This window comes from Eutrigla gurnardus (assembly GCF_963514095.1).
Source record: "Eutrigla gurnardus genome assembly, chromosome: 9".
Classification (NCBI taxonomy): domain Eukaryota; kingdom Metazoa; phylum Chordata; class Actinopteri; order Perciformes; family Triglidae; genus Eutrigla; species Eutrigla gurnardus.
In genome coordinates, this window is record NC_139923.1 from 27,832,591 (window position 1) to 27,850,435 (window position 17,845).

The 17,845-nt window shown below is 43.5% G+C and overlaps 1 protein-coding gene across 1 annotated transcript; it reads right to left on the bottom strand.

The window, feature by feature from the left end:
* Positions 1 to 1,178: 1,178 nt before the first annotated feature.
* On the bottom strand, positions 1,179 to 16,645 carry calb2a (calbindin 2a). Its single transcript, XM_084017527.1, has 11 exons — positions 16,427 to 16,645; positions 13,034 to 13,110; positions 12,866 to 12,955; positions 12,256 to 12,336; positions 9,628 to 9,684; positions 7,361 to 7,438; positions 6,387 to 6,442; positions 6,266 to 6,305; positions 6,122 to 6,175; positions 3,034 to 3,105; positions 1,179 to 1,898 (listed from the first exon to the last, which is right to left on the bottom strand). Exons 1-11 carry the CDS (start codon positions 16,527 to 16,529, stop codon positions 1,782 to 1,784), a joined length of 825 nt encoding a protein of 274 aa, XP_083873653.1. The 5' UTR covers positions 16,530 to 16,645; the 3' UTR covers positions 1,179 to 1,781.
* Between the last annotated feature and the right edge of the window lie 1,200 nt (positions 16,646 to 17,845).

The window sequence follows — 17,845 nt, forward strand, 5'->3', positions numbered from 1 at the left end:
CATATTTCATGATGGAGCCCTCTAGATGCTGCCACTCTGTAAATTCTCCCTTTAAACAAATAGTAATACGACTTCTCATCAGATATAAACCCTGCAGTGTTACTGATGTGCATTTTCTTCTAACAGCTGCATTTCATATAAAGATTGAAATGCCTCTGATTAATTGATGGGGGTTTGCACCAGCTCCACACTGAGATGGGGGGGGGGGGGGGGGGGGGGGGGGGGGTTGTGTGCTTGCTGTATTATTTAGATGGCTTTAAAAGCATGTCAACCCAATTACTGGGGTTTTATAAGAAAGATCATGTCCTGCCCCGCTCTGTCAGGAGGAACATCTCAGCTCCAGAACCAGCTGGAGAACATGGAGGCTTCAGTTCACATCATTGTTTTTGAATTTTGGATTTTTTTTTATTAGAGGTGTTATGCAATATGTTGTTCATGTTAGTAACGACATGTAAAGCTCCTGAGAGAAGCCATGGTTTTCCTTTTGGGTGATGTCAGATCAGATGATCTCCCTTTTAGACACTTCTGACCTTTGTTTGTTTTTGAACGTTACATGGATGCATTTCCATATTTGAGCCTATTTAAGCTTAGGAGCTTCATATTATATATATTATATATGTTCCCAGGGTAATGACAGGAGCTTGATTGTAAACTGATTTTTAAACGCTACCTGCAGTTTCTGGTCGGGCTTTTGCTCCAGCGACGTGTTTTTATTATTATTATTATTTTGCTGCTTCATTTAATTCATGAGGCAAAAAATACAAAAAAACCCAAGGGCAAAGCCTGACTCCGCAATATTCCTCTCCTTGTTTCTTAAGTCATTTTCAATATGCTATTGGGAGAAAGACATCATGCAAATGGAGCTGTCCGAGTCGGTGCCACAGCCAACCAGCCATCGTCTCCATCATCTCCCCGTGCACACTCAGCAACACGGTTTCCAGGGAAACCATTAGACGTGGTAGCCGCCGGTGTTAAAGTCGCTCAACGGAGACCAACGGCATCAACATGCACGTTTTTTCTACATTTACTTCACCCTAACTTTAAATTGCATCCGTCGTTAATCCCCCCCTTTTATGCACCACAGGCTTGAAGGTGCTGGGAGGCAAACAGGAAACAGGAAACAGGAAAAGCAACTTCCCATCATAACCGCCACGCACTTACAAGAAACCATGCTCATACATCGGCAAAACCAAGACGTTTTATTCATATTTTCCAATGGACAGTATGAGCCGAGAAAAACGAAACATTGAAAATAAAAACCATATGAATGGAACGAGACTCAAGAGGTTCGGGGACAAACAGCACCGGTAGTTCCATCACAGTAGACCAATCAAACACAGCTGTACTGCAGATCTGTCAGACTATATGTCGTATCTAATGCAACGTTGTAAGAGCGGGGGGATGGAGGGGGGGAAGGGGGTCGAGGGGCGGGGCTTATCAACGGGTCGATTTCTGTGGGGGAAAAAATGGCATTTGGGTGTTTTGGTCAGGAGTCAGGCACAGCAGAGGCCGTTAACGAGGTCGGCAACGGTGACGCACATGAGGGAGGTCACGGCTGGAGAGGTCAAGAGGTCAGGTGGTCAGAGAAACTTTTTTTTGGGGGGGGGGGGGGGGGGGGGGGATGATTGGAAACGGGGGGACTCGGAGGGGGGGTCTGGCACATGCACCCGGTAATATGTCGCCAGGCAACAGGGGATGTGGGCGTGGTCTCAGGAGAGAGAGAGAGCAGGGGCGGGGCAGAAAATGATGCTACAACACAAGAGAGAGGAAAGGGGGCGGAGTCACACAATGGGCTCCCTGCAGAGGACGATCTCCAGCTCGCTGCGGTAGAGCTTCCCCCCGTCGGACAGGCTCATGATGCTCTGCTTGTAGCCCGTCAGGTTCTTCACGTCCACCTCCTGAACCGGAGAAACGGGGTTATCACCACATTCTTAGTCATGTTTCTAAAAAACATCTCGTTTTTAGTCCACGACTTCTGATTTCAACATCCTAAAGTGGAGCTGAAACAGCATATCTAACATCCGTACTCTGACCTGTTTCCGTGTGAAAGATGACCTTAATTATTAACCTTAAGGTCTTAATTGATTGATGGATGCATTTATATAAAAATACATAGAAATGGATCATTCCTTTTGGTATTTATTTCTGCATATATAGTTGCTGGAGCTGTAGGAGATGAGATCTAAAAGGGTTCAAAAGGTATTTTTCACAACCTCAGCTAATTGCTAATTGTAAGCTGGCTGAAGAACCATGTCAAGCTCTTTTATTGTGGTTGTTTTGAAAGGAGAGCCATTTAAAAGTGTCTTAAATGTGCATTTGTGTGCTACATATACCATCAAATGCAGAAAGACTGAGAGGTGAAAACACCCTAAAGGCTGAAATGCATCTCTAACTGTGTTGCCAAGCAAATAGCGTCTCAGCACACATATTTAAATGAGGTGATATGCAGACATTTGGTGTAAAATTGGCCCCTTTCTATGCAAATGAGCCTCATTTTAGAAACAATCCAATTCACCAAGATCAGCACCGACAGCCACACACAGTTACAGTGAAATGATGTCATCATGTTGGTGGTTACTGATGCAGGGCGGTGTCACACCCAGATTTCCCACAGATCAGGGCAGCATCGAATGCATCGTGAAGCGCTGCTCACACTCCCTTTATTTCTGGATGACAGCTGTGTCATGAGAAATAAAAACAAAATGTTTCTTTTCTCTTCCTCAAATTGCACAAAACTTAGTGTGTTTGTGCTATAATATCAATATCAAACCGTGAGACCGAGTTTGTAGATGAGAAGCTTCTAATTTCAGCCTCTGGTTCTGTTTTACCTCTCAGTCAGGGTTTGAACGGATAAACAGATCCTGAATGCAGATTAAAAAACAGGCTATTGAGCTTAAATCGCTTGTTGGTGTCGATAAACCTGTTGATTGCACTGAGAAGGAGAAATCAATCATCTCATGCATCTCGTTTCAGGAAAAGACTTAAAGAGATTCGTTTGGAATCCAAGGAGACAAACCGAAGCCTTCAGCTCACCTTCTTGTTTTTCTGGTAAAGGTCTCGTAGCAGAGCATCCAACTCCTGCTCGTCGATGTAGCCGTTCCCATCCTGAAGGAAGTGGAAACACAAACGCATCCAAGTTACATCTCCAAACATCCAGAACACATTATTTTATTATTTCTTACTTTCCTGTTTTTTTGTTGTTGTTGTTGTTGTTTTTTCACTCTGGTTTATGGTTATTTGTTATTTATTTATATTATATTATAGTATATCATTTATGATATTATATTTATATTATTTATATTATCAATATTTTTGATCAAATTAAATAAATATACAAGGAACTATAATATGTTATAGGAATAAGAAAAAAATGTAAAAAAAAATATTTTGGTTGAGTTTAAAGAAAAAAACAATCTGATGATAAAGAATTCACTAAAAACATGAAATAAAATATACGTATGACAGAGGATATGAATTATGGAGAAGGGGCGGGATTCAGACATTTAAAAATCATATATCTGTCTTTATTTAGACTCCTGATGTGATCGGCTGCTAGTTGAACACCGCAGCTGCCCTGAACGCACCAGACAAACGGCTTCTCCTTCTCTGTAAACGAGGTCAACCTGCTAATTAACGAGTTACGTCTCGTGTTTGGATTCAAGGCCAAAAGAAAGAAGTCCAAAATCGCTGGTGGAGATCTTCCTTCTGGCAAATCGTTCATCTCAGCTCAGCCTCAACACGACTTCACAGCTGAGCGGCCTGCCAGTCTTATTTTTGTGTCCCAGATCTCAGGATATAAAGTGTGATCTCTATTTATTTTTATTTTTATTTATTTTTTATTTATGGGGGAAGCGGAACGAGGTATCGGCCGGTCGGTAAGTCCGGCCGATGTAAAGGCCGTGGACGGTTTCGGGGGTCTGTGGCTCCGCGAGTCACGTTAGCGTTCGGGTGGCTGGTCGCTCTCTGCCCGGCCTGCCAGCTCTCCCAGCTCCCCGGTGGAAGCAGCTGCCTGTGTGTTTCAGCTGCAGGCGTCCGAGCTCATGACAAAATGTTATAAAAAAGAATTACGCCCCAACAAATGGCAGCGCTAGCATTCTCTGAGATCGTCTGCATGACTGAACCACAGCAGCTCGTCTGTAATTGAGCAGTCGAGCCTGTTCGTCTCAGCTAGAGAGAGTCCTGGAGCCCGAAGCCCTCGAACCTCGGAGACACTTGTTGGGTGCAAATGTATCCGTTTTTCCTGGAAGTGTTCTGGAGCTTTTCAGCCACATGGCATGGACTTCATTGACCGATGATGCTGAAATGTTCCAATAATGCTTTGTGAAGGTTTTTGCAGCCAAGGAACTATCGTGTCAGATTACTTTATTGTGAGAGGCAAATATAGAATATTAAACTGCTAATTATTGGCTTTATTTCGTTTTCTCAATTTCCCACTCACATACCTGAAACAAACCTCTCCCCATTCACCAGAATCAACGTACTCCAAACCGTTTCTCTTTCCAACAAACCAAATTCTGATGTATCTCAACCCAACAGCAAATATTCCACAATATTCACGATGCAATAATGCTGACAGTGCAATATGGGAAATGAAATGATACACTGCTACCAATTTCTAATTGGTACACTTTACAAATACATTTATACATTTTTTATTTTTGCACTCAAAAGTCCATCAACTGTCGTACCTTTGGTGGGTTTTATTATCGTATATTTGGTACTTTACCGTGAAAATACTACTTCCTGTGATGAATGTTTGTGACTGAATCGCTGCTACAAAAACAGCGTTAGAGAGTTGATTTATTTGAATGTCTCGTACATCATACAGAAGCATCCGGCACATAAAAACCTGCAGCGGCGGCGCCACATCGAGCCCAGTTGGTTATTTCTGCTAACGGCCTTCCTGGATTACAGGCCAGACTCTCAGGCTGAACAGGAGCTCAGCAGATGAAAGAAACAAGGAAGAAACCATTCAGCAGACGAACAACCCTCCCAACACTGCTGTCTCGTCTCGTAGCCTCGACACCGATCTACCGCTAATGTGGAAAACGAGGCCGTGAACCGAGCCGGCGCTCCTCAGCTGTACGAAGGGGACAGGTGTGCCGAGACCGACTCATTTCCCTCAGTGATCAGGGAGCTATTCATGACTTTTTAATGAAAGGGGAAACTCCAAAACAAACAGTGCTGAGTCAGTTTGACTGGAGCTGCAATTTCTTCTCACTTTATAGCACAAACGTCCCCTTAGCTTTTAGATAATGATGTATCGTTCTACAGTTCCCTCATAGCTAAGACACATCTGAGTGAAACATGGACTGGATTTCACCAATTTTCAGTACGACCAAGCCAGAACAGCAGAAGTGGCTTTGATTCAACAAGGTGGACACATTCCTCAGAGATTCTGGTGAATCTCCACCGCATCCCAAAGCTGCTGAATTGAACTGACTCATTGTCATGTTCAAGAAAGCAGATTGAGATGGTTTGACCAGCGTGACGTGACTGTGTTTTCCTGCAGGAAGTAGAAGACGGGAACGCTGTGGCCATGAAGGGATGAAGGCTGTGGCATTTAAACAACGCTCAACTGGGCCACGGCTAACGCTAACCCAAGGCTAAGGGGCCAAACATGTGCAAAAGTGTCCGATCGGAAAGTCGGCCGTTCGATCCTTTAGGCCACATGCAAGATAATGAGCCCCAAGCCGCCCCGAAGGCTGCATGAACGTGTTGATTAATCAGTCTCAGTATGAACGGTGAAGGCTGACAAATACAACAAACAAAAAAACGCTTTGAGTGGTTCGAAGTCTAGAACAGCTCCATTTTAGATTAATAAATATATTCTTTTATTTTTAAATCGCTGCTTTTATTTTGAAATGTTGATGTAATTTAGCCTTTCTAAGGCTTTTGCATGGTTAAACCAATGCATTGGTTTAAAAAATAATAATTTCAGCCTGGTTCCTGGCCTGCTGCTGCTCACTGGATATTTTTTTTTTTTGGACAATTCTCCGTTCAGAACCCTCAAAGTCACCAACAACCAGAACCGTCAACCAACCGTCTAAGTGCCTGAATGCTTCATTAAGGAGCAGCTGAGGTGAGAGTGTACTTATTGCTTGAATAAAGTGCCTCCTACCTTGTCGTAGTATGTGAAGATGGCGTTGAACTGCTCAGAGGTCAGCTTGACACCCTGGAAAAACAAGGTTTGACACTATTGTGAGTATTTCAGCGACGTTAAATGTGTATAACAAAGACATTTTGCTTTGCACCATGTTTGCACCTCGAATTTGAGTAAGAAGTTCTCCTGAACCGGGAGAAGCCTGTGGGAGAGTGAAAGGATGAATGAACATCAGCAGCCAACGTGTTTCAACATTTCTACGAAGTAAAAAACTTCACATTACCTGGCCATCTCTGACAGGCCGAGCTTCCCGTCGCCGTTCAGATCAAACATCCGGAGCTACAAAGAGATGAAGGATGGTCTATCAAACACGATGCAACCATTTCAGCCAAAGCAGTCGATGTCAGGAGGAAAGAAGATGTTCCTCATGTCGACTTTCTAACTCCACGACATTACGCAACAAAACAGTTCCATTCAGGAAAAACCTCACTTCCCCACAACACTTTGGTGTCTGACACTTCTGGTGCTAAGTGGTCTTTTTTCAATATGTAATACTGCGTCACTAGCCTTCGTGTGATGCAACAAAAAAAAGTGGAAAAATCGGGTCTACACGAATCACTAAATGTCAATTTCGTCACTATTTGTCGTGAGTCTTGCTGTATTCCCCCTTGATTTTTATATCTTATAATTATAATAATAATAATAATAATAATAATAATAACTTTATTTATAGCACCGCATCAACAGAGCAAGATAAATGATGGGTATAGATAAGGTAAAAAAAAAACGACAGTAGAAAGACAATAAAAAATAAATACATGAATAAAAATAAGATTAGAAATGTAAACATAAAAGCAAGTGATTTAAAGAAGACTGTACCATGTGTGCTGCTAGTAAAGACAGAAAGAAACAACGAGTGCATCAAGGAGGAAACTGCTTCAGAAAAGCAGGTCAGCTCCGGGCTTCCAGGAAGAAGCAGATGTCAGCACATCTGTGCTGTGAACCCACAACCACGCTGGGTCTGGACCACCGAGCCGCCACCAACAGGACTTTGAGGTCCTCCAGACCACATGACACTACTTAATACAACGCACCCTTCATGAAGACCAGCTCACTGCGATTCATATTTTAGTTTCGCCATTTAAAGTTATTATATATCTGAGACGTTTTATATGTTCCAGATGCTGAGTGTGTGTGTGTGTGTGTGTGTGTGTGTGTGTGTGTGTGTGTGTGTGTGTGTGTGTGTGTGTGTCTCACTATGGTCTGTGTGTACTCCTGGAGCTTCTTGTCATCGTAGTGTCTGTTAGCCTTCTCCAGCAGGTCTGACAGGAAGCCCTGAGGACACAACGAGGAAAAGGAGATGAACTAACGAAGAACATACAGAAGTGTGATGCATTCAGGGTCCTCGTGAAAAAAAACCCAACTTCATTTAAATTTAAATATGGCATACTTTTTACCAAACTTGTTTTCTGGAGACCCAATTTTATCTTAAATAAAAAAACACACCCGGATAAAATCTCTTTCGACCCACTTGTGTTTGGGAATGAGGGAGGGGTGGTCTCCATGGTTAAAGATTAGTTGATAAAGGGAGAAAAGGAACAAACGAGAAGGGGAAATATAAAGGAAAGGTTAAAACAATTAAATAAAGAGAATATAATAGGAGGAGGGTAGTAAAGATAGAACAATCATTGGTATATTCTGAATCGATTTTGTGTTTGTTATGAAGCTTTCTAACCTACAAAGCTACAGAGAGCCGTCTCGTACAGACAATGTAGACTAATTATCTCACATCACTTGAGTCGATACGCTCAGATATTTTCCACGTCTGCTCTTTTTACGACATATGTCTGCTGCCTGCGAGCTCATCTGTATTTTTCCAAAGCTTTGAAAAGGCCACACCTGAGTAGCTCAACTGCACCTGGTCGGCCAGAAGAAACGTATCCCATAGCAACCGCTGACCCCGCTAATGTGGAACTCCCCGGTGCCCAGCGCCTCTCCTTCATATCATTTGGCACAACATTTCATTAGAGGCGTTGAAGTGACATAACATTTTGGCACTCTGAAAAGCTTTTATTTTTTTTGGCATCTGACTCCTCACCTGAAAAAATAAACACTCATGGTCATGAGGGGATTTCCTGTGGAGCAGCCACTTAACTCTCATCTGGCAAAGCCGCCGTCTGGCTTTACCGACCCGTGTGCTTTCATGCATTTAAAAAAAATATGGTGAACCACACTGGAATTCAGTGACAAACATCTCTGAAATGTGGCCTTAAGAGGGCAAACCAGCTGAACTCATATTCAGTTTCTTATCATTCTCACATATGATCTTTTTCAGTGCCTTAAAACAATAGTTTGATTTCTCAGAGAGATAATCGAATCCGCTGTCTTGCTGAGCGTTAGCTGAGAAGATTGATACCACACATGCCTGTACAGTAAGTATGCCAATAAGCACTTAGCTTAGCATTACTAGCAACAAAGACTAGAAACAGGGAAAACAGCTAGCCTAGCTCCATCCAAAGGTAACAAAATCTGCCTCTAAAGCTCACGACACTAATAAACACAACATATCTGTTTTGTTGAATCCGTATAAAAACAGACTTTAAAATAACGAGCTGTAGCTTTAGAGGAAGTGACGTGCTAGGTGCTATTTTGTGGCTACGACCCGCCATGTACAGGGATTTCATAAACAAGAAGTAGAAATTTTTGTTGACTTCATGTGCCACAAATACATCTGCATACATTCATGGTTGCCAGGCAACTAGCGAAATGTGCCAGTGGGCGTCTTCCACTTACTTCCTTTATGCTAAGCTAAGCTAATTATCGTCTGGCTCTGGGTTTATATTTAGCATACAGACATGACAGTGGTGGAAATCGTCTCATCATTATTTACCTACTAATTATTTTCTATAACTATTCCTCTCAGCAAGCAGATTGAGAATCAGTATGATTACAGTGTATTTACTGATCATAACAACAAAATGTAATGGATTGTCTGTTTCTTTCTACTTTTTATTAGCACAAACCAAGATGACATCTAGAAGGTGATACATGGAAAACATTTGGCCTACACATTTACACTCAAAGTAAAGCAAAGGTTTGGTGGGAAAATCCAGGAAAACACAAAAACTATACAATGCTATTAATATATGTAAATATAATGTATGTGATTACAAGAAAAGACAAGGAATATGGTTTAATTGGCCACTAGGGGCACTTTGTGATAATTACAGTTTAGGTTGGGTGCTCTGCTGTGTGTGTGTGTGTGTGTGTGTGTGTGTGTGTGTGTGTGTGTGTGTGTGTGTGTGTATGTGTGTGTGTGTGTGTGTGTGTGTGTGTGTGTATGTGTGTGTGTGTGTGTGTTGGAGGGTGGGGGGGAGAAAGAAAAAAAGACATAACAAAATAAGAGTATGACTGATTAAACAGGTGAATAATTAAAAGTGATGTAATTTGAAATATTAGTATATTGTTTCTGTTCGAGCCGTTGGGAAGCAAACGTCAGAAAATCATTGAGCGTGACGACATACCTTCAATTCATTCGCTTCGATGTATCCACTGCGATCTGTGTCGTATCGCCGCCACGCCTACGGGACAAAACAACGAGTAAAACAACAGAAACATCGGATTGAAAGCGAGTTCGTTCTGCAGCACTGATTTCCCTCTCCTACAAACACCAGCCTGCTCTTCGACTGGGCGAAGAGTTTGGTCTTCTCTCTCTGGCACAAAGCACAGATCGGTCTGCTGTAATCACATCGGCCTTCAATACGACGCCATTCACAGAAAAAGAGAAGGGAGAGAGAGATGAGGGGGAGAGAAAGTCATTTAAATGAATGTTTTAATCTAGCAGCTGTCCCTGATGGATGGCCTTCCTCCTCCTCCTCCTCCTCCTCCTCCTACAGTGGCGTTATCCATTATATATGACTCTGAAAATAGAAGGTTCTGCTTCCTCATTCTAACCCTTTAAAAAAAAACCTCTCCGTCCACTTCCTCCTTCAACAAAGACAGATTCATCCTCCTCGTTTCATGTTCTCTGAAGGTCTCGACTCCCACATTTCAGTTACATGCTCTCTCTCTCGCTCTCTCTCCCTCTTTTCCATGACAGAAGACAAGGACAGCCTCCTTCTCTGCATGTAAGTGGTTTCTAATTGGCTCCATTCTTTCTTATCCAACACGAAATCTGCCATTTTCTTAGTCTTCTTATCTCCTGCAAGTATTCTGTGGAATAAATGATTTCCCTTTTTTTCATCTCGTTCCACTGAAGGCTTTTTTGTTACTCCTACAATCGTTCATTAATCCTAATTCATAATTCAGCATTAAACTTGTTTATATCTTTGAGCTGAATGAGCGGTTCTCGAGAACATTTTTCATTTTCGACTTGGATTTCAATGTTTGTTTTGTTTTTGGTCCCATCTGTTCTGAAGAAGTGAATCAACCATGATTGATGTTCAAACAAACAGCGTTTGAGATTTTGGGAGTCGTGCACATGAGCAACTTCCTAGACGGTTACCATGACAACGTGTAGCTCATCTGCATACAGGCGAACATGCAGGCCGACTGGTCCGTACGTTAAAGTAAGGAAGTGTGTCCTGAACAAGAAGCCTTTATACGAGAATACAGAAGTACAGAAGTACAGGAGTACAGGAGTACAGGAGTACAGGAGTACAGGAGTACAGAAGTACAGAAGTACAGGAGTACAGGAGTACAGAAGTACAGGAGTACAGAAGTACAGAAGTACAGAAGTACAGGAGTACAGGAGTACAGGAGTACAGAAGTACAGGAGTACAGGAGTACAGAAGTACAGGAGTACAGGAGTACAGGAGTACAGGAGTACAGGAGTACAGGAGTACAGAAGTACAGGAGTACAGAAGTACAGGAGTACAGGAGTACAGAAGTACAGGAGTACAGAAGTACAGGAGTACAGGAGTACAGGAGTACAGAAGTACAGGAGTACAGAAGTACAGGAGTACAGGAGTACAGAAGTACAGAAGTACAGGAGTACAGGAGTACAGGAGAAGTACAGGAGTACAGGAGTACAGAAGTACAGGAGTACAGGAGTACAGGAGTACAGAAGTACAGGATTACAGAAGTACAGGAGTACAGGAGTACAGGAGTACAGGAGTACAGGAGTACAGAAGTACAGGATTACAGAAGTACAGAAGTACAGGAGTACAGAAGTACAGGAGTACAGGAGTACAGAAGTACAGGAGTACAGGAGTACAGGAGAAGTACAGAAGTACAGGAGTACAGAAGTACAGGAGTACAGGAGTACAGAAGTACAGGAGTACAGGAGTACAGAAGTACAGAAGTACAGGAGTACAGGAGTACAGAAGTACAGGATTACAGAAGTACAGAAGTACAGGAGTACAGAAGTACAGGAGTACAGGAGTACAGAAGTACAGGAGTACAGGAGTACAGGAGAAGTACAGAAGTACAGGAGTACAGAAGTACAGGAGTACAGGAGTACAGAAGTACAGGAGTACAGGAGTACAGAAGTACAGAAGTACAGGAGTACAGGAGTACAGGAGAAGTACAGGAGTACAGGAGTACAGAAGTACAGAAGTACAGGAGTACAGAAGTACAGGAGTACCGAAGTACAGGAGTACAGGAGTACAGAAGTACAGAAGTACAGAAGTACAGGAGTACAGGAGTACAGAAGTACAGGAGTACAGAAGTACAGAAGTACAGGAGTACAGAAGTACAGGAGTACCGAAGTACAGGAGTACAGGAGTACAGAAGTACAGAAGTACAGAAGTACAGGAGTACAGAAGTACAGAAGTACAGGAGTACAGGAGAAGTACAGGAGTACAGGAGAAGTACAGGAGTACAGGAGTACAGAAGTACAGAAGTACAGGAGTACAGAAGTACAGAAGTACAGGAGTACAGAAGTACAGGAGTACAGGAGTACAGAAGTACACAAGTACAGAAGTACAGAAGTACAGGAGTACAGAAGTACAGAAGTACAGGAGTACAGAAGTACAGGAGTACAGGAGTACAGGAGTACAGGAGTACAGGACACACACACACACACACACACACACACACACACACACACACACTCATACACACATACACACTAATCCACACACACACACACACTCTCTCATCCTCATCCACACACACACACAGACACACACAATCACAAAACACACACTTACCGCCATAAACTCTGCGCTGGAGCTGACAAACTGTCTGAAGCAGAGCAGGAAGTTCTCTTCAGTGGGGAGAATCTGGGCCAGCTAGAGAGAGAGAGAGAGAGAGAGAGAGAGAGAGAGAGAGAGAGAGAGAGTGGTGGTGAGAACACAAGATGGTGGGCTCGACTCGCCGGGAGACGGGGGGACGTTTTCAAACCGGCACCTGGAGGTGTAAATAATAGAAACCAGACGGCTGAGTTTAGATGTTTTTTTAACATGGTTTTTGGTTCAGACAGAGCCTTCCAAACAGCTGGACCTGAAAACTCATTCTGAGGATTGTTCAGTTTATTGACGTTGCAGAAACGCCTCCCTCCTCCTATGAAACGGTGAAATCGAAGGCAGGCGGGATCCGACCTGGCGCCCCGCTGAGAGCATCATGAAGACCGTGTTTAAGCAGTCGATCTTCCACCGAGCCTCGTGATGATCACCGCTCCGGCTCGGGGGAATTATCTTTGTCTTTTAGAGTTTTTTCTCTGCCGCCACACAGAAAAGCACGTTTCCAATCGTCATGCTAAGCTAAGCTAACCCTCATCATCGAGCCAAAATCCAAGTCTTGAAAACAAAAAGTCCTCACCTCCGACATCTCAATCCGTCCATCTTTGTTCTTGTCGAACTTCTGCATGAACTCCTTCATCTTTTCTCTGAATGTGGGGTTCGACGGGTCCTACGACAAACATTCACACTCAATAATGCAAAGTGAAAGCTTGCCAGTATACGTTTGACCTGCGGTCCTTGAACTCACCACGCCGGCTCCTCTCCGGGCCATCTCCAACTCCCTGAAGAAGTTCTCCAGCTCCTTCCCCTCGATGTAGCCGTTGCCTAGGAGACGGAGGGTAAACCGGATTGTTCTCCATCATCTGGTCACTCAGTATTGATTCAAACATTCTCTTCCTTCCCCTCCGGATCAATAGATCAGATTATTGACTCCATGCAAACTGATCACTCTTCACAGGAAGAATCTATAAATGGAAAATGACCTTTTTTCTAGGATTTCGAAAGGTGATGATCCACAAGAAGATCAATACTGTACCTTCAGCAATTATTCATAATTTGATTTCATATCATTGATACGTTTATATTTGCTAGAAATGTGAAAGTATATGAATTTAATATGACTTTTATTGTGACAAAGACGTCTCGTTGGCTTTCCTGGGCCGATTTTTAAGGTTTCAAAAGGTCAATAAAAAAGAACAATATCTCATAACTTGTTTTTATAACAACCATAATGTCAGACTTATTAAAGAGTTGGAGGACGGAGCTGTTCCAGCATATTTCAGGTGTTTGTGGGAACTGTTTCACCTAACAAAGCGTCTGAACTGATTGGATGACGTGTTTTTAAAAGATCTCATCCATCACGTTGACAGACTGTGTCACTTTTCTCATCACATTTCCTTTCATCACATATACCTCATCTCATCGTCCGCCGCCTCACCCAGGTGGAGCTGTGAAGCCGAGCCAGCGTCGCCCCGTCAAGGAGCGGCGCCGGACAGATGGCTCCAAACGATGTGACTCGCTGCTTCAATAAAAGCCTGGAAGGCAGAACTGCCTCATTAAACCCGAACAAAGATTATTATGCCATCCACTTCCTCTCCTCTCCCTCTGTCATCTCCTCTCTTAACTCTCTCCACATCCAACCAACATCTTAGCGCCTTTGTTCCCCATTAAATGTGTGTGTGTGTGTGTGTGTGTGTGTGTGTGTGTGTGTGTGTTATCAGCACTCATGAATACGAGCTCGGCTGTTCCAATAAGTGGGCCAGTGAAGCGCCTCCCTTCCCTCCTGTGGGTCTTATTGACATTTAGCGCTCTCGTGAGAAACGGCCCCCGCTTGATAATTAAACAGAGTACGATGTGATTAACGACAAGCCAACGCCGTGAAATGACAATAAGAATAGATTTATGAATAGATTACCAACGGGGACCTGTCATATCTTTCAATAAACGTGGTGTTAGATCCATACGGCCCATTATTCCTTGTGTTAAAGGTGACACATGTTTTTGTTTTCCAATATATGAAATACTCACTCACTTCCACATCGTTCAATCTAAAAGTCAAATAGTGGGTTTTATGTGTGGTAATGCTCTCTCTCTGAGCACTTACAGACCCACCAGCCAGATGAGAAAAGCTCCACAAAAACCACTTCTAACCTCTTGAATACACACATTTATTTTGGAGACTGCGTCCTTCGAGTCCCGGGAGACTCAAATCCAACCCCAAACACAGGAAAACTCTCAAAGTGGGCAGCCAGGCCAGCAAGATGCATATTTAAAACCTACACAAAGTGCATTTGCCTTTCAAAAAAAGGGAGAGTGCAGCCCCACCTATTCAAATATGTTCAGGAAGTATACACTCCTCCAAATCTCCATATCTAGGTTAATAAACAAACAATTGACAGCAAACACTATAATTAGCTAAAGGAAGTGTTGTTTCCCCTTTCCAGCTTTGAAGTGGAGGAAGAACTGACGGAGAGACAGAGGAGAAAGATGAGAGGGACTCGAACCCAGATGAGACTTGATCCTGGGCCAACGAGGGGGGGGGGGACATGTGATTTCATCATCTCTCGGGTACTCGTGTATTTTTATCTGCAACTGCAGGAGATGTTTACTCAAATCTGAGCAAACAAATGAGCTCTTTCTGCCGGAGCCGGGAGACGCTGCCGGTAATGAGAGCGGGGGAATCAAACGCCGTACAGCCAAATCTGTGGATGCACACCGGGCTGCATTTGATTTGCAAAGTGTGTGTGTGTGTGTGTGTGTGTGTGTGTTTGCAAAGCACCATTATGTAAATGAAGCACCTCCTCGGCAGGATAGGACCTAAAACACCTGGACGGACGGACAGACAGCCTCACGCTCTGAGCAGGTCCTCCCAAAAAAACAGTCGATGCAACTTTTGTCTGCACAGCCACACACACACACACACACACACACACACACACACACACACACACACACACACAGAAACACCGCCCTGATTTCCCTCTGGAAACGGGGCGTCGGCGAGATGGCGTTAACGAAGAATCCCCGGGAGGACGGGAGAGAAACAAATAGGTGCAACACTCCCGTCTTGCTTGCAGGTGGATTTAAACAGAAAAGTCAGCTGAAAACGGAGGACTTTCTGTTTGATTCTGACGGGTCACGTCAGAAGTGCCTTAATGCACGGGTTTACCTGCTGCAGCCAGGGGCCTCAACCAATCAGGGGCCTCTCTTTAATCTCAACTTGTCCTGAAGATGAATTCCCTCATTAGACATGAGCAGCCTGATGACTGAGTTATATCCATAATCATAATGCCACAGTGCATCAGACACACACAGACACGTTGGACTGGACGGAGACATGCAGCAAATATCACATTAAACCAGGTTTTCTATCTTTGGGAACTTATTTTTTGATTGGATATCAACTCACGGGAACATCAGGGAGAAGCAGATACATAAAGGCACCATCTTAACATGTCAATGACTGCAGATTTACACAAATGAACCACGAGAATAGCACATTAATTACGTATTTAAATCAAATGCACGTCATTGTTGCAGGAGGAAATAAACGTCATGTCTCCGCGAGCTCATTAAGCTTAATTGACAGAAGAATAAAAGGCTGCATCCACTTAACCATCGACTTTAAGGGCTTTTTATTACACTGATCTGTTAAATAATGATGATTTAATCATGATATATCACTATGCATTTCAATACATGTTCTTTAAAACGAATTAAACGAACTCATACCACGTGATGTCGGGGCATCAGACATGTATTTAAAAGACATCGGACTTTTTTTTAATGTGTAATATCAGCTGTGATGTCATCAGCTCCCCCAGCAGCATTAATGAAAATGTCCACAGCGGCACTTTGCTCCTCCAACACAGAGGCAATATAAGATGATAAAGAATATTATCACTAATAAATAATGATATCATCATTATATTATACAATGATATGACTAAAAATCCATGCTAATGCTTAAAAAAAACTTCATTAATACAATTTGACTAACTTTTGCTGTGGTATAATTATCTGTTATTCTGAGCATCCCCCTATAATAAACCTTCCTCCAATCGGATGCATTTCCCAGCGGTTGATTGCATATTAAATCCTCCGTGGATTGTGACTTTCAGGGCGGGAGAGAGTGTCCTACCATCGGCGTCGAAGTGTTTCCAGATGTCGATGAACTGGGACGCGGTGACCTCGGCCAGGTGCAGGTGAGGCGGCTGCGGCTGCGGCTGCGCTTTGTTTGCCATGATGCTTCCGACGGATGCTGCTGCAGATCGGGCGCCGGAGAGAGAAAATCCGCGGCTCAACTTTGTTTCTTGTTGTCTCTTGTAGTAACGAACCCCACACTGTGGCCCCGGCGCACCGCCCGCCGCTTTTAACCCCGGCGCAGGCGCTGCAGCGCCGCCGCACGGCCGCTGGGGGCGCACTGCCATCGACGCACATCATCCATCTGAGTCGCTCTCTCTCTCACCCACCGTGTGTGTGTGTGTGTGTGTGTGTGTGTGTGTGTGTGTGTGTGTGTGAGAGAGAGAGAGAGAGAGAGAGAGAGAGAGAGAGAGAGAGAGATGCGGATAGTGAGCAGATTGTTTGGTTGTTGCATCATCATGCTTTACAATAGTGTGCGCGTGCTCGCGTGTGCGTGTCTTTCCTTCCCCACATCTGCGCGTGAATCTGAGCGTGCAGCTCCTCGAGCCTGTCTAGCAGTGTGTGTGTGTGTGTGTGTGTGTGTGTGTGTGTGTGTGTGTGTGTGAGTGAGTGAGTGAGTCTTCGCAGACTTAATTAGAGCTCACACACCAATCACATCCCACACCGCCTCCAGCCAGCAGTGATTAGCCCACATAATAAATGTAAAAAAAGAAAAAAGAGATGAACTTTTTCATTAATGGCCAGTCTGCCGTGCACGAGGGGCACGCAAAGCCACAGATCCGAGATCCTATTAGGAGTGAGGAAGGAAAAAAAGAGTCATCTATATTACTTCAACCCATTTAGTGTGAGAGGTGATAATATTCAGGATAATACGGCTGTAATGAGCACGATGAGGGTAAGTATAGAAGCATATTCCTGCTGTTGGATCGAATCTGCAATAAAGACAAAAGAAGAAATGGGTTCAAACAAAGAAGAAAAAGAAAATTAACAACATGATTTAATTATTAATTCATGTTGAAATGGAAAATTCTACAAAATCAACTGGATCATTAAAGACGTGTCAAAACCTGGATAATTATGGCACTAAGGGACAAAGACATAGCTGAAATCATTCTGATCCACTTACAAGTACCAGGACCAGTACCAGGACCAGGACCAGGACCAGCTACTGAACCATGAATCAGCGAGCATGAGTGCGGTCAACAGAAAGTATTCAGTCCCGGGACTCAGCCCTTCCTTAAGTCAAGGTATTCAACTCAAATAAATTCTCTTACCTTGCATTATTTTCTTCGGCCACTAGGGGGCATCATAACCGGCTCAGCAACAGCTGGATTGGTTGATTGGCTGATTTTTCACCAACTAGTGAGGGCAATGTTGGTAATATTTTTGGGGTGATGTTTGTTTGTTTAGAGTTCGA

Bases quoted from the DNA above. Each gene is read 5' to 3' on its own strand.
- calb2a (XM_084017527.1), bottom strand. From the start codon at position 16,529: ATGGCAAACAAAGCGCAGCCGCAGCCGCAGCCGCCTCACCTGCACCTG. The intron at 9,685-12,255 runs GTAAGTGTGTGT...TTTGTCCCGTAG, and splicing joins CCAGCGCAGAGTTTATGGCG to GCGTGGCGGCGATACGACAC. The intron at 6,176-6,265 runs GTGCAAACATGG...TTGTTTTTCCAG, and splicing joins ACTTCTTACTCAAATTCGAG to GGTGTCAAGCTGACCTCTGA.